Source organism: Lampetra planeri, chromosome 7 (assembly GCF_965212315.1).
Source record: "Lampetra planeri chromosome 7, kcLamPlan1.2.h2, whole genome shotgun sequence".
NCBI classification, from domain to species: domain Eukaryota; kingdom Metazoa; phylum Chordata; class Hyperoartia; order Petromyzontiformes; family Petromyzontidae; genus Lampetra; species Lampetra planeri.
Window position 1 is genome coordinate 12824371 of NC_136113.1, and position 24155 is coordinate 12848525.

At 48.3% G+C, this 24155-nt stretch overlaps 1 protein-coding gene across 1 annotated transcript in view; it reads left to right on the forward strand.

The window, feature by feature from the left end:
- The window catches only part of LOC144720153 (ryanodine receptor 2-like), a 289470-nt gene that overhangs the window by 88087 nt on the left and 177228 nt on the right, over positions 1-24155 (forward strand). Inside the window, exons 15-18 of the mRNA XM_078596660.1 lie at positions 4469-4587; positions 17837-17970; positions 21676-21917; positions 23005-23197. Of these exons, the coding sequence (XP_078452786.1) occupies positions 4469-4587; positions 17837-17970; positions 21676-21917; positions 23005-23197 (688 nt within the window). The remainder of the gene's footprint in view (positions 1-4468; positions 4588-17836; positions 17971-21675; positions 21918-23004; positions 23198-24155) is intronic.

Consider the following 24155-nt stretch of genomic DNA (forward strand, 5'->3'; position numbering starts at 1 on the left):
ACAAATAATTTGTAGTGAACCACAGCATACAGTATTTAGTTCAAAACTGTGTATTAAATAATGTAATGACATGTACAAGTACAATGATACACAATTTAAACGGTTTGATTATGATATTCATGCTTACATTTGTTATAAATTAATCATTCAATTTTTTCACATTGCAAACAAAACGAAGTATGTTAAACAAAAGGAATTGGCCATAAAATAACTTTCCAGCAACAATAATAATTTCTTTGCGAATAATGAAAAGTAATGAGCCCTTTTATAAACATCATATTGTTCGTGAAATTGGTTTCAATTTTTAAATCATTACGGCATGCAATAACGTTCCCAATTGAATGTGCCCGCTGCTCAAACAAACATTGTAATAGTGCTCATCTCCATTGACCACCTTGAGCCAATATTTACAACTCCACATTCCTATGGCAGGGAGATGGTCTCTCCATAGGACAACCAATCACAGATTCACAAAAGGGTAGTGGCTTATCTTTTAATGAGTCTCTGTATTTGTCCACCGCTCTGCCTTGTGCTGTGTGCTGACGTGTGTGTGTGACGCTGACTCACAGAGTAGACACGTCCCCAGCTCCGATGAATCATAGCGCTTTCAGCGCTTTCACCTCCTCCATTGCCAGCACAAATCTGTCTATGGTTCTCACAACTATTAAATGTTGCAGCTGCACCTCTGAAAATGCCACCGCAATGAATAATTCACACGAACGTGCACTGCGCTGGCAGACAGACAAAGGCCATTGTGGTGGGGGGGGGGGAGCATACGCGGGGAAATGAATGGCATTGGCGTGACATGCCTGGAGGTCTGCACCAGGGTAATGGAGAATGTTTGGCTGCCAGTCACTGGCTCCTGCGACTGCCCAAAGGGGTGGTCTGATCGATGCGTGGTTGAAACGCACACTTTATCCAGCAAACACTGGATAATGTTTGATTCTCCTTAAGCAAAAGCCATGAAAAATTCAATTGACATCATACCAATATGTCTTGTGGAGTTTTTTGTTATGGAGTTCGGGGATGGAAACAGGGATATATATTTAATATTAATAGATTACACTATTTGTACATTGCATTATTAAAAGGTCTAGAAAAATATGGATTTACATCCCTGAACCATTTGTGGAGGTTCCATATTCCTATGATGGGTTGGCTACATAATGTACAAAAGAAGTTCTACATACATACAGGACAACCAATGTTGATTTCCCCACAAAGTGGTACTAGTTTTAATCACCCCAGAGGGGTGATGGGCTGTGTTAATTCCCAACCAGGATTGTGAGCCAGTCACTCTACCACTGAGCCACCTGGCTGATGTATGTGCTGTGATAGGAGGGCACAAATTATATTATCAATGCGACTATAAAGTGTCAATACTGTGTTTCATGTTAACATCACAGCCAGCCCTGAGGGTTTATATATGCTTTTAATTAACAGTTATACAATATATGTATGTGCGTGCTTACATTTTTTTCTTATATATCTGTTGTGTTTGTAAACAATAGGAATAATTTGATTCATGTATTATTTGCCCCATTTTTTAAGTGCAAGGTGATTACTATAAGCTTTTTATTTTATTTTACCAGATAAGGCCCATTGCGTTACATAGCTCTTTTTCAGCGACCTCGCCACACGATAGCTCAACGAAGTAGCCTATCATGTGGGAATGTATAGCAGCCAAATAATCTAAGCGCATGTTTCTAAACGTGGAGGGAATAACAGAATACCTAGAGAAAAATCCACACGACCATTGACAGAACATGCAAACTCCAAATATACAGGTGTCAGGGGCAGGATCTTACCCACGACGTCCTCCATACCAGGCGAAGGAGTAAACATCTGACCACCGTGACGAGATGTTTCACAGATGGGTACTGTTTGCCAGGAGGGTGCAATGTTGCTACGTGGCCTTACCCAATGAAGTAATTTCTTGAGCAGTTTTTCAAATTTGACTAATTTGAACTGGCACGCTTGGCCTATTCCCTAAATAGTACATGTGCCTGTATATGCCGCGGGGAAAAATAATGTATGTATATAAACGATATGCATTTTGGTAAGAGAATTAAAACGAACATAACATGCACTTTAGTGGACCACCGAGAAATGTAGTTTGTGCTTAATATAGTTGATGTTATGTGGTAAACTCAATAGGACATCGTTTTGGCGTACTAAGAATGTATTTGTATTGTCGATGGATGCTCGCTGTCAACTTCGAAGGCTGCTGCACAGGGGAGGCAACTACATCATTTACAATATACTACAATGTGCTGGTGTTAAACAGCCTAATATATTCAGTACTCAAATAGGTTATGATTTTTTTTTTAAACACAACAGTGTTCTCCCATGTAACTATTGACACTGTGTTCGTTCGGCCTTGTAAGTTCAGTCACCTGATTAGATGAATGACCTCGAATCGAATGATAAAATTGCCGTAATCTTTTTCACGGCCGTTAAGAAACTCGATGTGAAAATGTTCTCTACATCAATTATACATCAGCCTGCTCAGCTACATGACACTAACCCTCCTGGGAGCTGCAATTTCACCCATCCTCAAAAAGGGAAAAACCCCGAGCACCTCATAAGGCTTGCACCACTGTCGCATTCACCACCTCTGAGAGCTACTGCTGTGGTTCAGCAATGGTATACCTGCTGAACTTCTGTTGTTTGCAGAATCACTCACACTTTAACAAGAAGCCTAACCGGCGTGCCATAGTCCAGTATAAATATAAATACTGTAGCCTTCTTCTTGGTTCTTTCGGTAAAGTGACGTAGAAGGGAAATAATAAAATAATAAAAATAAAACATAAAAAAATAATTCTCACGACGTTTCGGCCACAACGCAAGCAGCCGTCCTCAGGTGAAGAACAGGTCTGTTGGAAAGACAGCATCTGAATGAGGTCTGTCTTTCCGACAGACCTGTTCTTCACCTGAGGACAGCTGCTTGCGTTGTGACCGAAACGTCGTGAGAATTATTTTATTATGTTTTATTTTTATAATTTTATTCTTTTCCTTCTACGTGACTTTACCGAAAGAACCAAGAAGATGAATCCCTGCAGTCACGAAAGCTTTAAATCGAAATACTGTAGCCTTAATCACATAGTGGGTGATTTATCTACTCCCAAAAATCTCTTCTTGTTGGCATTATCTTGTGTGTTGACTGCACCTGTCACCTGCATTTAAATAAAGGTCTTTATCGACGCAACACATATTGTGTTAAAATTAACGTGGCCTGCTATCGTAGTTTCTGTGCCATTTCGACAAACATTGCCCGAGCCACAGCATGGCATTACATTAACTGCTCTACCAGGCCCCAATGGGCTCCTCTTCATCACCACCTCCACGTCACTCTTCGTTTGCTACTGGAGAGAGACTCCCTCCCTCCATTGCCTGGGTTAACTGCTGAGCCTTAATGCACTGTAAGTGGAGACCCTTGACGACACTGGTTAATGGTGTGGTGCGATTGTGGTTGTATTGAAATGAAGGAAAAGTCATGAATTGAGCAATGAGTGCTATATTTTACTTCGTTTCCCGGGAGGAATGTAATGCAACAATGCTTTCACTAGAAATCAGCATTCGGGCCAAGTGACTCCAACTACTTTTGAATACAGTAATTACCTCTTCCAGACTTCTGCTTAATCCCATTTACCGGGCCGTGTGTGTCATGCTCATAAAAAAAATCACCTTATTGCAATGTTGCGTATTGATAAAGATGTGGGTGTGCGCTTTGCCGGATAAGATATATTTTAGCCAGGTGAGACACGGTGGAGACATTCAAGCTTTTTATACAAAGGAAAGTAGAGGTTGGCAAATGTTCTTCTTATCGTCATCATAAGACGATTCATATTTGTGTTGTGAAAATTCCGTCTATTGCTGTTGATTTTTATAGCCGTAGAAAACTCGTGAGCCTTTTTTATTGTATACATTAAATCCAGACATAATGTGCCGTGTGTCCGATGCTTATTTCATGCGACATATACGTCTGTAACCACCTTCATGCTATGAAGAGTGAGAATTCAACATTGAGTGTTCCCCTGGAGAGACAGCCCCCGCCATATAAACGTGGAATTTCCACCGCTGCGATAGAGATGAGCACCATTCTCGGTGTTTTATTGGACAGTCCCGTGCATCCCATGACATAACACCAATAGTGCAATCGCAATTTTTGAGGAAATATAATCAAATAGGTTTTGCTTACCTGTCTCATTTTTGCATTGCGACTAAATATACCTTTGCAAAGTGAGGGAACAAAGAACCAAATTTCACCCGACAATTTGTGGACAGCTAAATGCACCGGTTAGGATTCAGTCTGCGCACACGGATGGAGTTCAATATTTCGATGGAGACAAAGCGGCACCATTGTGCTTGCTGACCTTTTTAAAAAAAATAAAAAATAAACCGCTGTTGATCGTCGCGATTCCCAAGTAAAATTCCTTCAATGTCGACAAAATGTATCCCGCGCCAGGCATTCTGGAGGTGCTTCACTGTGTCCTCATCGAGAGCCCCGAGGCGCTGAACATCATCAAGGAGGCTCACATCACCTCCATCATCTCCCTCCTGGACAAGCACGGACGCAACCATAAGGTGCCGTTAGTGGGGAGTTTGCGGCGCGTGTTGCTTCGTGTCGCGTAGTGAGAGCCTGGTACGTCAATCAAAAATAACGCATAACTGCAGAGCACCGCAGTTCCCAGTGAAAATAAACAAACACGTAGCGTGTCTGCAATGCAATGGGGTGATTGCATCGTTTTACTGTTGTTTAGATTTGCTGTGGAATATCCCGTGGCACGTTCGCCGGCTGTGGTGGTATATGCGTCTAATAAAGCGGTGTTCGTGGGTCATGCAGATTTCTATCAGGGGGAATGAGAGTCAAAATCTCTTGGGCTATGGCTGTGGGCAATCTATAGCAGCCTCAGCGAGTGGGTTGCTGATGTTTAAAACAAAAATACTGTTCATCTCCTCGAATGTACAGGCACTCCGTTGTCATTCCACATTACTCTCGAGGGAAACGGGCCAAATATATTGAAGTAGGACCCTCCTGAAAAAGAGTCTTGAGACTCAGCGTGGATTCACACGCTAAATATAGGTTTACTAGCCCTCGTAATATTAACACTATTTATATCGCCACCTGCTCTTTCGAAAATTAGATTTTTACAGTACCCCAACAGGTGTAGCCACAAGCTCTCTTGCCAGCGCGTGCCCTTCTTGCATTTCCACCCGCACGTTGCCCCTTGCCTCGCTAACGTCGGCCACCGATGTTCATCTGCCGCTGCGCTCACGCGAGCGTGGCTCCGACGACACCTCGGAGCGCCCTCCTACCTCTCGCCCGCCTGCCCGGCCGTCTGCCTCGCAGCTTCGCTTTGCTGTCTGCGAGCCTCGCTTCAGCAAAAGGCCGGGCCCCCCCCTCCCCTCCATCCCTCCCGGGCAGCGCTGTTACAGCCGCATTGTGTGTGCGATCGTCTGTGTTGAGCACGCGCGACTCCTGTGTGCGCGCACGCACACGCGCGCGCCTGCGTGTCTGTGCGTGCGTGCGCGCGCCTTCGTGTGTGGAGGCTTCCGACGGGCGGGGCAGGCACCCCGCAGCCGCAGTGCCGATAAATCCTGGGACTGTAGCTGAGCGGCAGCAGCACTTAATCCACGCGTGCCATGCCTGCGTTATGTCTTCCGCATGATAACCATTTTTTTTCACTCCAGCCCCCCCGCCGCCCCCCGTCGCTCTACTCACAACCGCTCCTAACCCAAATCCCAAACCCTCCAGCTCTCTCTCTCCTCCCCCACCTCCCTTTCCCTTCTTGCCTCCAACAACCACAACAGCGGCGAAGCTCCCGTTACGGATGACTCGCGCAAACAACTCAGAGTTGTACAGCAGCGCGGCGCGTTCTGCTTCGGAGAGAATGCTCCTGCGAGTGCCAATTCCGGATGGAGCAAAAGCAATGAAAATTTAAAAATTCCCAACGGAGTTGACGCCTGGAGAGTAGCGGTCGTGCATTTCAACGCACAACCAGGGGCGTGTGCGTATGCGGGAATCTCGCCACTCACGCTCACCGTTGAATCCATTGCCGAGGTTATCCATGCAGCACCATCGCTGCGTGTGACGTGCAGTTTAATGTGCCACGCCATGCACAGACTCGGGGAATGTTCTGTAACCATGTTGTTGAATTTGTGATATTTGGTTTTCTGTTCATATTTATTCTACCACTGCACTATCCCTGTGGCTTTGGGATGAAGCACGCCGTGTGTGTTGCTGGCGAATGAGGCTGGCTTTCCACGTGTCTCTCTCTCTGCACGCAGCACTGGTTACATGATTGGGGGATGTGCGTGCTAAATTGCATTTTCGGGAGATGAGAGTTGGGATGGGCCCCACCACGATAAGGAAAAGTGCTGTTAAGCTACGCTTCGTTGATCCCGCGTGTTTTGCACTCACAGTGCCCGTGCTGCGAGTGGAGAGACACTTTAAATCAGCAATTGTGTTCCATTAAGCCACATTGGGTGTTTTCACACCCCCCCCACCCACCCCCCCTCCACCGCTTGCACCTGGGGCGGATTTTTTGCGCGTTCCCCCCAGCATGAAACTAATGGCATAAAGAGAAGAGAATGTATAAAGAATGTCCATAAATGAACATCACGGTTTAGAAATGTGCTCACACGAATTGATAGCACACTTGTTAAGGTTGTTCTTCTATGAAAGGTCCGTGTTCAATAAGGTTTCTGGATTCAAGCGAGTCGGCATTATAATGTAGTTCACAATGAGGGATGCTTTTTGGTATGTCTTTGAAAAAGCCACTGTGGGTGTAGTCGGGAGGCTGAGAGCTCAGAGTACCGAGCGACGCAGTCAGAACACATTCCTGCTGCGGAGGGAGCTGGTAGCAAGGTTGGGTTGCTCGCTCAATGGCCTGCAGGGTCAATGGCGGCGTGGTGTATTCCGCAAATATGCCCGACTGTGAGGGCGGGCACAAGCCGGCGTGAGTAGGTTAAACGTTGAGTTTTATAAGGGCACCACGGGGTGACCAGCCCCTCCCTCCCCACCCAGCCCCACCCCTCCCACCCCCCATCCAGCCCCACCCAGCCCCACCCTCCCCACCCAGCTCCTCCCCACCCAGCCCCTCTCCACCCTCCCATCCCCACCCTCCCCTCCCCACCCAGCCCCACCCTCCCCACCCAGCCCCTCCCCACCCAGCCCCACCCCTCCCACCCCCCACCCAGCCCCACCCAGCCCCACCCTCCCCACCCAGCTCCTCCCCACCCAGAATCCCTCCCCTCCCTCCCCTCCCCACCCAGCCCCACCCTCCCCACCCAGCTCCTCCCCACCCAGCCCCTCCCCACCCTCCCCTCCCCACCCAGCCCCACCCTCCCCACCCAGCCCCTCCCCACCCTCCCCTCCCCACCCAGCCCCTCACTCCCCACCCAGCCCCTCCCTGCACGACGGACACAATAATCCCCTGTGGGCTGGTGTAACCAGGAGGTTCCTACCAGTATAATCTGGATTTGAATCCAGATAGCCGCCGGTGTAACAATGGGTTGATGAGTCTCAGCCTGGTTTTACCAACAACTGCACGAAAATCCATCTCATTAAACGTGTCTGGTAAAAAATTAGCACAAGGAATTAAAACTAAAACATTAAAAGTCAGACTTTTTTATACTGCAGATAATCTCATAGCGGAGTGCATGGGATTATCCAGAATTGCACCCAATGACACATGCAGTGCAATTCTGCGTGAGATTTCCGAATTGATTCTTTGTCACTTGAACACGACGCCGATAGTACAATTGGAATAAATTGGGGAGAGAGAGAAAAAAAAAGTGAAGCAGATGGAACTGAATGTTGTAATCTGTTAATTCAACCAAACAACTCAAAATTACGATTATCAAGCCGATGCAATCAATGATTGGGCGTATTTATTATCTTAACACTGCGATTATATCTGTAAGAAATGTTGCATTGTCACGGCAAGGGCAATTTTCTTTCTGGGCGAACCAATGTTGGCTTCATATTCTTAGGTTTTTTCGGTAAAGTCACGTAGGTAAAAAAATTAAATTAATTAAAGTAAAATAAAACAAATTAAAAAATTCACGACGTTTCGGAAGCAACACAAGCCTCCGTCTTCAGGTGGAACCGTCACAGCCACGACAGCTGTATCAAGTAAATGAGAGATCACAAGAAATACTACCCCGTATATATAATGGTTGAGGGGGGAAGGGCCATATATACGGGGTAGTATTTCTTGTGATCTCTCATTTACTTGATACAGCTGTTGTGGCTGTGACGGTTCCACCTGAAGACGGAGGCTTGTGTTGCTTCCGAAACGTCGTGAATTTTTTAATTTGTTTTATTTTACTTTTATTAATTTAAATTTTTTACCTACGTGACTTTACCGAAAAAACCTAAGAATATGAATCCTTGCAGTCACGAAAGCTTCAAATCTAGAATCAATGTTGGCTTCCCACAGAGTAGTGCTTTTGTTTTATCAAACCAAAGTTGATTAGCGACTGATTCGACCCCATCATAGCCCTTCCAGTTGTGAGTCAAGTGTTCTGGATGGCATGTCGACCCCGAAGGGTGGATTCGCATCGGACCGTCTATCTGTGGTCACATCGATATTTGCTGTTGAGTGGCAGAGCCTGCAATGTGGTATGTAGAGAGTTGTGATGTGTGGAATTCCTGTCACCTTTGCGTTGCTAAGAATAGTTTCACTTGATTGTGTTCAATGCTGCTATGGGTCCGTTCATAAATGACGTCACGCACCTAGGGGGGGGGGGTCAGACATTTGTGACGATGTGTGACGAGGGGGGGGGGGTTGAGAAATGTGACGTCACGTCAAAATACGCAACTTTAAATAAATATAGAATTGTTACAACAACACTAATTGTTATGTAATGCGGGCGTAAACGACCTTCCGGATGTGACGTAACGGGGGGGAGGAGTTACGTCACGTGGGAGAAGGGTTCGGGTCTTTAAGGGGAGAAACCGGAAGAGGAAGGGAGGTGGTTGGAGACTGGACTAGGGTGAGGCCACGCAGGGCGAAGGCTGGGAGGAGTGGCGAGATCGCCACACACACACGGAGAGCGGATTGGCACCGTCGGCCAGCGTTGACCAACCCAGGGAGCAGCGGTGAGGCTGCAGCGAGGGCAGCCAGCGAGGCTGCACGAAGAGGCAGCAGTGGGACTGTTCAGAGAGAGAGAGCAGCGGTGGAGCTGCAGCGAGGGCAGCCGGAGAGGCTGCGCGAGGAGATCAGCAGCGAGGCTGCTAGAGGCTACGGGTGCGACACGAGGAGATCAGCAGCGAGGCTGCTAGAGGCTACGGGAGCGACACGAGGAGATCAGCAGCGAGGCTGCTAGAGGCTACGGGAGCGACAGCAGCGTCGGCGCCGAGCGGAGGGTCTCAGAGGGAGAGAGCCGTGTGGGAAAAGTAGACGAACCCGAATAAAGGGCACCAAGCCAGATACCGTGGTCGAGTCTTTTATTACACTGGTGTTGGAAGTGTAACGGCATGTCGAAGCAACTAAGAAAAAATAATATTCCGACGCCATCATCTGCTTCTTCGTCCGACGACGACGACCTTCCTCCAACGATGGATTCAGCTGCGGTGGTGGAGGAGAGCCCTGCTGAAGCGAGTGCGGGAACGGGAGTTGAAGATGTCGCCGCGTTGGCGGGCCCGTCAGCACCAACGGACGCGGATTTCCGATGGGAACAGATGGCGGAGCAGCTTGAGACTCTCAAGAACGTACTGGCGCAGTTATGTCACCTCGTCACGCCGAGGACGGCGATGGGGAGAGCTGAGGGTGGTCCACAGGCCGCCGCCTTGCCTTCGCTGTCGACGCCATCAGCCACGCGGCACGAAGCCGCCATCTTGCGCGCTCCGCGGCGGGAAGCCGCCATCTTGACCACGCCGCGGTTCGACGCCATTTTGAACCTACCACCGGATGAACCATCGCTTGAGGACGGCGCGCTAAGGAGTCGCAGTCGGCATCTTACTACGGTCAAAGAATTCTCAATCGGGGGCGATTGGAGCGCTTTCGCCTGCAGATTTTTGGCGGCGGTACGTTCTGCTAGGTGGACCGACGCTGAGGCTTTGGAAGTTTTGCCGACTCTTCTTGATGACGAGTCGGTCAGATTCTTTCGTTCCATAACGGCCGAAAAGAAGAAAACATTACGTGGAGTTTTTGACGAAATGGCGGACGCTTACGAGCCACCTGATGATGCTCATCGCCGATTTGCTCAACGACAGCGAGCGCCCGAGGAATCGCCGGTGGCATATAGGGGTGCGGTGCTGGAGTTGGCTATGGCCGCATATCCGAAGACGAAGCCTGACCTGCTCGAGCCTCTCATCTTAGGTAAGATGCTCGAGCTGTCTCGGGATCTGGGGATTCCCATGCCGAAGCTGACTTCCCGGGCGGCAGCAAAATGTCTAGATGCCCAGTTTAACCTCCGTCGGTGGAAGCAAGTCGCGGCGTGGACGGAGGGGCCCATCGTCGAGGGAGGCGCCTTGGGTTGGGACCCTAAGAAGGCGGTCTACGTGCCGGATGGGGGGGGGCCCTCAGGAGCTGACGGCCGCCTCTGGTCCATGGTCGGGCCGCGGTGGGCCGGCCCCGCGCGCTGCACTACCGGTACGGGCCCGGCGGGACGCTGGGCCTGCGCTACGGCGCAACGACGTTGACTGCTTCCGCTGCGGGCGTAAGGGCCACTACGCCAGGGACTGCTGGGCCCGCGTCCCGGGTCCGCCCCAGCAGGAGGCCTCGTCAACGGACAACGCGAAAGAAGGAACCGCCAAGACAGGCAAGTCGGTGCGCACCAGACACCCGGCAAGGCTTTGCACCTCACCCATCACCGTTGTCGTGCGATCCGGGTGTTGTTATTAATGGGAGGCCATCGACGGGGTCTTGTCGCTCGGTGACGCAGTGGCGTAAATTGGCACGGAGGGTCGTCGCGGCCGCTACGGGTTCGTCCACTGTACCGGGGTCTGTTGCTGCCGACTCTCCCTTGCCTGCGTCCGTTGATCTTGCAAGAGCGCCTGTCGTGCCTATTCCAGACAGACCGGCCGTGACACCGCAGGTGACGAGGGGCCCTGCTCGGGGGGTGCCTGCCAGGACTGCGGGAACTCCGAGCCCTGCAGCCCTTCCGACCCCGCTGCAAGCACAATCGCGGGACACCTCCGGGGCTGAGCCTTCGGGGACACGGGACGTTGGTGGGCCTCCAACAGCGACAGGAGGATTGCGGCCTGTCACTCTTAAAACCCCATCACGTTCCCGCTCTGCGGGAGGGCCGCCGACCGTCCGGGACGGGCCGGCGACCCGCACACGTTCTAAATCTCTTACGTTTCGTTGATTGTTATGTTGTGTTGTTTTTACTGTTATAATTATTGCATGCTTCGTGTCCTTTAGTGTGTCAGGGTCGGTTTCGCCCGCATTACTGTTCGGAGTTTTGTTCAGCCGAGGTCGGCTGGGTTTTCTCTACGGGGGAGGGTGGTGTAATGCGGGCGTAAACGACCTTCCGGATGTGACGTCACGGGGGGGAGGAGTTACGTCACGTGGGAGAAGGGTTCGGGTCTTTAAGGGGAGAAACCGGAAGAGGAAGGGAGGTGGTTGGAGACTGGACTAGGGTGAGGCCACGCAGGGCGAAGGCTGGGAGGAGTGGCGAGATCGCCACACACACACGGAGAGCGGATTGGCACCGTCGGCCAGCGGTGACCAACCCAGGGAGCAGCGGTGAAGCTGCAGCGAGGGCAGCCAGCGAGGCTGCACGAAGAGGCAGCAGTGGGACTGTTCAGAGAGAGAGAGCAGCGGTGGAGCTGCAGCGAGGGCAGCCGGAGAGGCTGCGCGAGGAGATCAGCAGCGAGGCTGCTAGAGGCTACGGGAGCGACACGAGGAGATCAGCAGCGAGGCTGCTAGAGGCTACGGGAGCGACACGAGGAGACCAGCAGCGAGGCTGCTAGAGGCTACGGGAGCGACACGAGGAGACCAGCAGCGAGGCTGCTAGAGGCTACGGGAGCGACACGAGGAGACCAGCAGCGAGGCTGCTAGAGGCTACGGGAGCGACACGAGGGGATCAGCAGCGGGGCTGCTAGAGGCTACGGGAGCGACACGAGGGGATCAGCAGCGGGGCAGCTAGAGGCTACGGGAGCGACACGAGGAGACCAGCAGCGAGGCTGCTAGAGGCTGTGGGAGCGACACGAGGAGACCAGCAGCGAGGCTGCTAGAGGCTGTGGGAGCGACACGAGGAGACCAGCAGCGAGGCTGCTAGAGGCTACGGGAGCGACACGAGGAGACCAGCAGCGAGGCTGCTAGAGGCTACGGGAGCGACACGAGGAGATCAGCAGCGAGGCTGCTAGAGGCTACGGGAGCGACACGAGGAGATCAGCAGCGAGGCTGCTAGAGGCTACGGGAGCGACACGAGGAGACCAGCAGCGGGGCTGCTAGAGGCTACGGGAGCGACACGAGGAGACCAGCAGCGAGGCTGCTAGAGGCTACGGGAGCGACACGAGGAGACCAGCAGCGAGGCTGCTAGAGGCTACGGGAGCGACACGAGGAGACCAGCAGCGAGGCTGCTAGAGGCTACCGGAGCGACACGAGGGGATCAGCAGCGAGGCTGCTAGAGGCTACGGGAGCGACAGCAGCGTCGGCGCCGAGCGGAGGGTCTCAGAGGGAGAGAGCCGTGTGGGAGAAGTAGACGAACCCGAATAAAGGACACCAAGCCAGATACCGTGGTCGAGTCTTTCATTACAGTTATAACAACACTACTACAACATCACAGTGCAGCGTCACATTAAATACGCACTACAATGACAATAGTTTAAAGCCATTTGAAGCATGTTTTATTTTAAAAATGGAAATGTTTTTTTTTGGGGGGGGGGGGGGGCATAGCTTTGTGACGTCATATTTGAGGGTGGGTCTGACTTTTTGTGACGCCGTGTGACGAGGGGGGGTAAAAAATCGTCCAAAATCGCGTGACGTCATTTATGGACGGCCCATATGGTGGTCACACAGGCGATGTGAAATGGCACTGTTGTCAGGGCAAGGCGGAGGAGTTGTGGTTTTAATCATAGCAAATGTTTTTTCTGGTCCTTCGAGATGTAAGAAAACAAATGGCCTTACAAAAAATGCACAGTAGCACGGTTTTCGTGGAGGATTTGTATACGTATGAATGTTGATAAAGTAAGATGAAGTAAAGCATCAGTATATTGCTATGTTTTCCCCCTCTCTAAATATCATAGCTCTATTGAGATGCACACATCTCATTCTAAATGAGGCAGTGCATCATGCTGAATACATTATACTGGTAGGAACCTCCTGGTTACACCAGCCCACAGGGGATTATTGTGTCCGTCCGTCGTGCATTCAAAAATGGGAGGGGTGGGGCTGGGTGGAGAGGGGAGGGTGGAGAGGGGCTGGGTGGGGAGGGTGGGGAGGGGCTGGTCACCCCGTGGTGCCCTTATAAAACTCAACCTTTAACCTACTCACGCCGGCTTGTGCCGGCCCTCACAGTCGGGCATATTTGCGGAATACACCACGCCGCTGTTGACCCTGGCCATTGACCGAGCAACCCAACGTTCCTACCAGCTCCCTCCGCAGGAATGTGTTGGTGCAGGAAGACTAGAATATCCACCGCACTTCTAATTGAGGGGCCTCAATTAGAAGTGCGGTGGGTATTTTAGTCTAAGAAAATCTTAGGCCTAAATATACACCGCTTAACAAAGAAAATTGCCACATTTTGTGAAGTGTTCTGTTGAAACTGTATAAATGAAAATATTTCCACACTCAAATAAGCAATGCTGCTTATTTCCTCACCTACGATTAGCACGGTTCGCTACGTACAGTGTAAAGGAAGTTCAAAATCATACATACATTTCGGCTGTCGCCCGTGAGGCCGAAGTGCAAATCCTACTTGGTCACGGCAGAGACGAGTGTTTCCACAAGTTCATCACTGTGGACGTCTCAAAAAGTGGCGGAATGGGCACACTCAACCGCTGACTGAGATATGAAGTGGCCACCTTCTGCAAGCCTGGCTACAGTGCCACCCGGCATGCTCGTTATCGTCAAATGCTTTGACTTGTCGTTGAGGAGGCGTGAATGAGTTCTCAGACGTGGGAGCCTAGGACCTGGAGGTGAGCTTTGTGGACCTCCAGCTCACCCCACACCCCATTCTAACTCGGCGCTCTGCCACGATACGCACCGCCAGTTTTCTCAGGGCGGCTGTCACTTACCGGCCGTGTTAGCTGCGGGCTCGAGTCATTATTCTGTTGGCGAGAAGTCAATGTGGTGCCCAGCGGTAAACGATCGCTATAATTGCTACACGCTGGGCTACCCTCCCCTCTCCCCCCTCCGTGCTTTGCTGTTACACCTCTGTGTCCCTTGTTCCCGGAAAGTAAACATACCGTCAGTGATGATGATTGTTTAAAATAATGTAGGTGAAAAGTAAACAGTTCAATTTATTTATGATGGCACTACTCGTATTGATACGACGTGTCAATAGTAGAACACTTTGATTGTTGACACCTCCAATTGAGTGGATGCGATAGGGTGGTTCCAAAGGAAAGTGGAGGTGATGTGACCGATGATGTAAATGATAATAAAACTGAGGATGTGTGGAGGGTAATAATTGTCACGATACGGCTGATGGTGAACAAGGGTACCGTTATGGATTACGGTAATGTGGCACATCGGTGTTCATGGCGAGGGTGCAGGTGATGACAATTGAGATAATGGTGGGATTGGAAATGTTGAAGTAGTTGGAAGGCGGAATGAGTGGATAGTTTAATGAGGGATAGGTGAGGGGACGATCGCAAGTGGATGAGGTGCAGGGTACGGAGGAGTGCCGAGTGGGAAGTGTAAAGGCCGGAAAGGCGATTTGGTGGGATTGGGTCGAGGTGTAAATCAGGAGGAGTGTGAGGGGCACAAAAGGAGGAAGCTGGGGGATGACCAGAAGCAGAGGTCGAGAGAGCAGCGTGATAACGCAGGGCGCCGGGCATCTGGGAGAAATTATTCTCGTGGAGAGTTAAAGGAGAGGGAAGACCGGTTATCGAGCTGTCGGGCAATCCGTGGCAATAAAGAAGTGCTGTACTCAAATCGAATCTGTAAACGTTGGGAAAATCCCCATCATAACAGAATGTGAGTGCAGGCTGGAAAATCCACACATTTCAAACAACACGCAGACACGTGTGTAAAAAAAACGAAAGGCCTCAACGTATATGCAAAAACTATCGGCAGTTCCTGAAGAAGTGCATTCTGGTCCTCTTGTCTTAGATCATCAACAACATAGATTTAAGCAAATGCGACCTACTGACAGGCAGCAGTGATACGTAACTAAACAACCATTGACCGGTGGTCGTTTTCTAGCCCTGTATCACTGCTGCCCATTCGTCAATCACATTTGCTCGCATTTGATTAGAGAGAGAGAGACGGTGTCTATGGCAATTGTGGAGTCCTGTTTGTCTGAACGCGGTCCATCGTGCTGACAAGAAGAAGGCCCTCGACGTGCAGCACCGATGTATTTTCCGCCGCTGTAGTCAAGATGTAGGGGTGTCAGGGGAAGGATTTTCACCAATAGGAGGGTTAGTGGGACGGGTGATCGAGGAGATATAAGGGGAGAACGGGCGGGAAGAAGGAGCCTTTGGCGGGAACGATATTGGGAAGGCTGGGGACAGGTTTGGATGGGAGAAAAGGATTAAAAGACGAAACCCCTGCAATCTTGTGTCGGCTCTCCTTTACAAATCTAAAGAGCTTCTTCACCTCAGGGCAAAGCCTCATGGATGCCCATAATAGACCGCCATTGTTTTTTTTTGCTGAAGTCAGCGGAACCTTGGCAAAATATTCCATTTTACAGCTAAGCAACACAAGCAGATAAAATACATAAAATATCATAAAAAAATTCCCATATATTTCTGCAGTCCTTTTGTTACTTGAAATTTAATGGTTTGTACATTTTATGTTAGAGCACTGAATTGCACATTTAAATCATTGCAGTGCAAATTCAGATCAATCAAATTCTCATACTCATGCCAAGAACATCTCCCCTGGCTGTTGGTGCTGTGAAATTGCATCATTCTTTTTTCTGCTTGGGACATCTCACGAAGTCACATGTCCTTTTCTTGCTGTTGGCTCAAGAGGCAACAAATTACATGTACGAATTTTTATTTTTTAGCTCATTTTGCTTTGTAATTTTTTCAAATGAATTACGTCTGCATTTCTATCTTGAAACTATCTGCAGCTCAAGTGAGCATTGTAGGAATTGTATTGATTTATTGCCAATATGTTGCTGTGCCAAAGAAAACGACTCGTGCGAGTGTGTGTGTTCCAGTACTGACTACAACACAGTACGATCCAACCCACCTCGGTGTAATTCCTGGCCATGCATGCAATTTGCCAATTTGTGGTCCTGGTCTTGGCCACTCCACTAAGTGCTATATCGGCCTAAAATGACTGCTTTATGTGGTGTGAATAATATCAGCATTAGGAATACCAAGGTGGCTGGGTATCCATGGCACTAGCCTTACCACTCTGCGGTTGGCTGGCCTTAATAGGTACTTGCCCAATGGGACTTGCCTCTAAAGTATAGAAGGCTGAATAGGTAAAATATATAAATATTTTTAAAAAATTCCCTTCATTTTCTGGCAACTTTGCTATTAGCTTCCTATCAAGTATGCAATCTGAATTTATATTATTAGTGTCGTTTTGGCCGTGTCAGGGCGCAGGTGTAACGCATTTGCCGTTTGGTGGAAAGGTTGACAGTTAGAATTAAAAAAAAACACCCTAATTATTACTGTGGGTGTATTAAGGGTGAAAATACATTCCCTCTGCTGCACAGTGGAATTATACGTAAAAATGATTGCGTATTACTTCGAAAACCTGGTAGGAACCTGAAAAATTTGTCATGAGACTCTGTGAGGCTTCCCGCCTGAGTAAAAAGTGCCACGATATATTTTTGTTTGAAATGTCATTACGTGATATGTCCATTTGTAACTCTTGTAGATCACAGTGCCATCACCCTTTTAACAACTCTCAGAACTAGAACTCTCCGTCAAATTAAAAGATAAATCTAATTTAATATGATGGGGGGTGGGTGGGTGGTTTACAGAGCAGTTGGTGATGTGGTTGAGACCATTAACTCACTATACAGTGATCCCTCGTTTATCGCGGTTAATGGAAACCGGAACCCCTCGCGATAGGTGAAAATCCGCGAAGTAGGATTGGCCCCCTAGGAATTTCCGTATATGTGTGTGTGGGTACCAGAATGTTTAAAATATGTATATTTATACTTTATATATATATTTTACTTAAATCTATTTAATTACAAAACCTTAATATTATACATTCTCTCTCTCTCTCATACGATACGTATTATGGTGTTCTACACTCACCAATGACAGTAGTATCTTGAGACTTGACTCCAGTAATGACGACGACGACGATGATAATGACGATGACAATGACGGCGATGACAGACCTGTGCAGTTCGATGAATGTGATGATGAATGATGATGATACTGCACAGGTATAATGAGGCCTTTATATCAGTTCGAAAAATCCGCGATGCACTGAGGCCGCGAAACTTGAACCGCGAAGTGGCGAAGGTTTACTGTACTTGAGAACCTCAATTAATCACAGGTGGCTCTCTGCTGGATTCGAACCCACGATCTCAGCAGTGATCTCAGTGCTCTGACGTCTGTGTGCCACCCAGCCATCTAAAGATACTTGTTTTCGTTTTTGCACCTGGTACATCTCAGCACGTTTGCCTGCCTGTCTCCGCAATTTGCGCACACACTCAAATAAACTTGGGAAGTAGTGTGCACATCTTTCTGCGTGCGTGTGTGCCTCTGTCTTTGTGTGTGCAAACGCTCTTGCAGGTTCTGGATGTGCTGTGCTCACTCTGCGAGTGTAACGGCGTGGCAGTCAGGGCCAACCAAAACCTTATCTGTGACAACCTGCTGCCTGGACGTGACCTCCTGTTACAGACCCGACTTGTGAACAACGTTACCAGGTGGATTGAGAGGCACACTTGCACTCACACACACCAGGGACACCTTGGTGATGAATATTACACGTGTTTCATATTGCACGATTATTAGAATCCACACATGCTGTTAATGTAATCCTAAACCCATGGTGTTGCTTCGTGTTTATCAGCTCAAAATTCATGGAATTGGGGGTGGAAGAATGGCACAGTTGTTAGCGTACTGCACGATAAACCCAAAAACCAGAGTTAAAATTATGGCCACAGCTACCGTTGATGGTGAGTGATCCTGAACTCATCTTAGGCTTTCATCTTCTTGGTTCTTTCGGTAAAGTCACGTAGAAGGGAAATAATAAAATAATAAAAATAAAACATTATAAAATAATTCTCACGACGTTTCGGCCACAACGCAAGCAGCCGTCCTCAGGTGAAGAACAGGTCTGTCGGAAAGACAGCGTCTGAATAACAGCGTCTGAATCAGCAGACCTGTTCTTCACCTGAGGACGGCTGCTTGCGTTGTGGCCGAAACGTCGTGAGAATTATTTTATTATGTTTTATTTTTATTATTTTATTATTTCCCTTCTACGTGACTTTACCGAAAGAACCAAGAAGATGAATCCCTGCAGTCACGAAAGCTTTAAATCGAAATTCATCTTAGGCTCTTCCTTCACCAATCCACTCTGACCAGCATGGTGGAGTATGGCCAAACAAACCACCATGACTGACACGGAATGAGGGAACCCTTCGTCCAGCTGTGGATTGACAAAGGGCAGTATATCGCACCTCGGAAATTCCTTATGTGTGCAAATGAAAAACCTCATCACCTTCATTATAATAGAAGAGCATATTTAGCAAGCTCATTTTCAGTGCAATGACCCTTGTGCAGGGCCTATTGAGGGCGTCGAGGCTGACTGATTTTAAATTTGTGATATCGCTTTACAGCCTTGAAAACACTGAGAAGTGAAACATTTACATATTGTACCTTAGCAGCGCTCCCACCATGTATTCTCAGCAGCTCTTCCGCGATATTTCTCACCTGATGACGATTGCTTGTGTTGCGATCGAAACGTCGTGGTATTGTTATTATTTGTATTACTTAATTTTTTTTTATTTGACCTATCTACGTGGCTTTACCGAAAGATTCAAAGAATATGACATATTGTTTGAACGTATGTTGAACTTCTTTGGCACCGTAGGTAGCCAACCGTGCTAATCGGAGGTGTGGAAATTACACGTACAATTTTCATTTGTTTACATACATTCAAAAGCATTAATAAGCAAACAACAGTAAAATGTTGGTTCCTGAACAGATTGAAAATGCATTACATGTATACATAGATATGTATAAAGTGGCCTGTACAGAACTGAGATCGCCTTTCAGATCAGATGAAAAAATATTCATTCATAATTAACATCAACATGTGTGCGAAACGAACGCTGTGTTTGGTTTCTAAGGGCTTTGGATGCATGGGGCGGACCTGCACTCACGGCATTGTCCCAGAGGATGGCCACATTCCAGGACTATTGCAACTTATCTAATTAATTACAAGATTCCCCCGCAGTGTTCCCAGTCGACTCCTGAAGGTCTCTGGAGCAAATCTGCGCGTGCAGATGTATTATCCCACCACCCACAGAGCATGCGACTTAGCGTCAATTTTTTTTTTCTTCAGAAAAACAAAAAAAAAGAATAAGTTTAATTACCAAAAAGAATATGCTTCATTATAATGAGCTGTTTCAGAATGTGGAAAGTTCTGCATACCCATCATTTAAATGTTCCCTTAAAAAAAAGTGTGTCATCTCGAAACACAAGTTGATGCACGCTTAATGTATAGCCTCCTGAGCGAGATCACTAGAGATAAGCAACTGCCACATACATCGCTAAAGCGTAAATCATCATCATTATCAGCCATCACCTATTCACTGCTGGAGGAAAGCTTCCCGAAGCCATCTGCCACCTTTAGGTTCATGCTCTGCAACAAACGCAACGAGTTCCTGCACGCGAGCAGAATTCCATCGCCCCATACATGTGGTGGACATCGTCTTGGGTGCGTTCCACCCTTTGGCTCTCTCAGTTTGTCCATTTGAAGCGTGGAAACACTGACTTGCGAAATGTCCATTGAACGTCTTCAAAGCTGTATAAAAGCTTGCAAGATTTGAGACACTGATATTAATCAACTTGAGCCAGTGTCTCAAACCCTCCTTGGGCGCACAGCATTGTGGGATGATCATCAAATGATCGCCTCCCATTTAAGGGGTGCCTGCACCGAAGGTTTCCTGGAATTACTGATGATCCTTTTAAATTTCAAACAATGCACAGAAGCGTGTACAGAAAGCATTTGGCCCTTGTTCATTATGCAAAAACAAGAAAATAATCAGAAGCTCCTGAACAACTCCATTGTGGTCGTCTTGAGTGATTTTTATGCATTTTTCTGCGTGGTCTTTGAAACGTACGGTTTTCCAGCCTGATCTTTTTTTGTGGTGGTGGCTTTTCTCATTATTTTACAGATTTTGATTGATGATGCTTTTGTACAGATGTACAGATCACATTATGTCACTATTGCCCACCCATGATACATAACTCCGTGAGTAATCTCCAAAATCAAAGTAAAAGGCAGATTATTGTGATGCACTCGACTTAATGGTTGCAGTCCTGTGTAAACGTTTGCAATAAAGCAAACGACAGCTCCTTGTAAACAAGCAGTGTGAGGCTTAATGAGCCCGCCCTGAATAATGGCTTTCACACAGAAAATAAGATATATACGTGCACATGCTCACCAGGTTCTCTCTAACTCTCACGTGGCTGGTTAAAGATCAACACTATTCAATGGGGCTTGAGCATTTAAATATGGAAACGTTTAGAATGTACGTTTAGATGTATCAACAGAGCTCAGTTTCTGCCTCAAATAACCATTGGCAAGAGGTCACATCGCCTGATGAAGCTGGTTGTAATCACCAGCGAAACGTTGCCCTCAAATTATAAATGTTGTGGGTTTACTTTCCAACTAGGTGGCACGTTTTGTTTACATGACAAACCTTGCTAATTGGCTGTGTTGGGTGGTGGTGGATTAACGACACATTTATATTTACGCGATCTAAGCCAACAATGGTTTTATTATGCATAATATTGCTCGAAAAAGCCTACGTGTTAAACGGGTTGTGTTAATCCTCATTGTTGGTTCTGAACCAGTGGTGTGGTTAATTCCACATTTCCATGGCAGGCACCAGATATACTGCTGTATAGGTGCGATAAGTCAAATAAAACCAACGTGTTTGCCTGCTGAAATTAATTTTGGGCAGTCTTCATACTTCACCACGCTAGTTAGTATGGGAGGGTGAAGGTCGGGATTTGTGAGGATAGAGGTACAATACAACAGTGAATTTTGTTATACTGTCCCCTGCTGCCCACTGCATATTCCTGTTTGCCTCTACATCTCCGTGTGTCTCCCAGTCTCCGTTTGTCTCTTTGTATCACCGTGTCTCTCTCTGCCTCTCTGTTTGTCTCTTTGCATCTCACTTTGCATCTTTCATTTATATTGTATCATATCTATTCTACATACGTACGTACAAACAACGCACAAACAGATGGAGGGACAGACAAACAGACGTACAGCCGGGCACATCTAATGAATCAACGCTCGCCACCTCGATTGGAAAGCGTCAACAAAATAAGCTTCAATGACAACCATCTCTTGTCGTTCGCTCTGCCCTCTCTCTTCTCTCCCTCCTCCGCAGCATGCGGCCCAACATTTACCTGGGGGTGAGCGAGGGCTCGGCTCAGTACCGCAAGTGGTACTACGAGCTGATAGTGGACAGCGTGGAGCCCTACGTGACGGCGGCGCCCACACACCTGCGCGTCGGCTGGGCCAACGGGGAGGGTTACGCCCCGTACCCGGGCGGCGGAGAGGGTTGGGGCGGCAACGGCGTCGGGGACGACCTCTACTCCTACGGCTTCGACGGCCTGCACCTGTGGTCAGGTGGGTTGGGGAGGCTCGTGGCGAGTGAGCGCACGCGAGCACACGCGCGCACGCGTCAGTCACAAGAGTTAGACGCCCATTGGAGACGCTGTGCGTGTGAGTGATCAAGTGAGTACTGGGGGGGGGGTGGGGTGGCGGAGGCTGTACTCGTTTCTCTTGGTCGCTGTAAACCAGTGGAGAATAAATTTCGATTTAAATTTCGATTTAAAGCTTTCGTGACTGCAGGGATTCATCTTCTTGGTTCTTTTCGGTAAAGTCACGTAGAAGGGAAATAATAAAATAATAAAAATATAACATAAAATAATTCTAGATTTTAAGCTTTCGTGACTGCAAGGAATTTTATTTTCATTAATTTTGATGTTTTACCTACGTGACTTTACCGAAAAAACCTAAGAATATAATAAAATAATTGGAGAATATTTCTCATGACTGTTGACTCCCCACGAAGTGGTTCGGTACTTATTTTATTGGCCGTGGAGTAATGATGGGTTCGGTCAATTCTCAACCAGGATTTGAACTTTTGTGACCTTTCAATAGTGAATGGAGCTCACTGTAAAGATAGTTGCTGAACAATTACGGGATAATATGACCCGTGTATCCTGCTCAGGTTGTTGAGGCAAGTACTATGAAGTCTGAAGCGGCGCACTAGTGGGTTGTATGGCAGGCACCGCTCCCGACCGCCTTTGTCTCCCCATTGCCGATGTTTACTCAGTGCACCAGGTACTCATATAAGGCTGAGTCGACGTAGGGGAGGCCCACAACCGGTCCAGATATTTGTCACCGATGTTGGCCGTGAGCGGGAATCGAATTCCTGTATAAGCACACACACATGCATACATTGTGGAGTGTGCCCCTTGATGGAACATTGCTCGCTTGTTTTTGCACTCCTACCATGTTTTTGTGTTGTTGTTGTTCTAACTTTCTTACCCGCCCCGACTGGACATCTGTGAAAAAGAGCTTCATAGCTCAATCAGATTCCTCCAGTCTCAATAATGATTCAGATTTTTTTCCCTCTCTGGGGTCTTTCACCGGCTGCTGTCACCGTCTCTCACCCCCACCCCCTCCGCGCCGCGATGTGGCGGAACAGGGCGCATCGCACGCGCGGTCGGCTCGCCCAACCGGCACGTCCTGAGCGCGGACGACGTGGTGAGCTGCCTTCTGGACCTCAACATTCCCAGCATCTCCTTCCGCATCAACGGGCAGCCCGTACAGGGCATGTTCGAGAATTTCAACACGGACGGCCTCTTCTTTCCCGTGGTCAGCTTCTCCGCGGGTGTCAGGTGGGTGCACCGAGGGAGCTGCTCTTGACTTCGTCTGGCAGCTCGCCACAACTCTTGTACATCATCATCATCGTTTTAGAAAGGATCTCTCTGCCAACCGCGCGCACTGAAATAAACTTGAAGACTAGCATCGCTTCTTCGCATTGAAGAGACGCTTTTATGAAAAAAAAAATTTTGGTTAAGCCGTGGGCAGTGTTTTTATTTGCGACAGTGTTATCATTTGAATTGTGGCGAAGTCGAACCAAATGCAAATCGATTTCCCTTTCGTGAAAGCGCTCGAGGGGAATAGACGCGCACGCTCAAGAAACGTACATGAATGCACGAAAGCTAATAAATGGACATATTGGCGGTACACCGGTGCAGCATAACACACCGGTCCTCATAATACAATCTAAAATAAAAAATGTAACTAACATTCCTCTTTCGACTGCTTCGACATCACGAGAACTGATTTTGACGCACCCCACAAGATTTTCTGACTGGGCTTGCGAATCGCGGGAATTTTTTTTTTTTTACAAAATTAGCTTTTTTATGTTGCCAATACGTTCAAATACAAATTGCAGGAGATGCACAGGCAGTGGTGGGAAACCTGCAGCCCGCCGGACACATGCGTCCCGTGGTATTTCCAGGGTGATGCTTAGTGCACAAGGAGAGTTTCAAGCCTGTGGCCCACTCGAGGAGAAGGAGGGCCGCTCACGTGGCCCACCGACTAGTCTGGGTTGCCCATCGCTGTGCAAAGATGTGCAAAGGTGTGCACGTAGACCTAAGGCATGTGGATATAGAGAGAGAGAAGGAGGCTTTGGCGAGACAAGTCAACCGAAAGAGGCAAAGTAGAGATTCGAAGAGGGAGCACGAGACAAACGAGGGGATACGAAATGTGAGAGTGGTCCCTTGAAAAATGAAATGGGAGAGAGAAAAGGCAAGGAATTAAGGCAAGCAATCTGTAACCTGGAGTAAG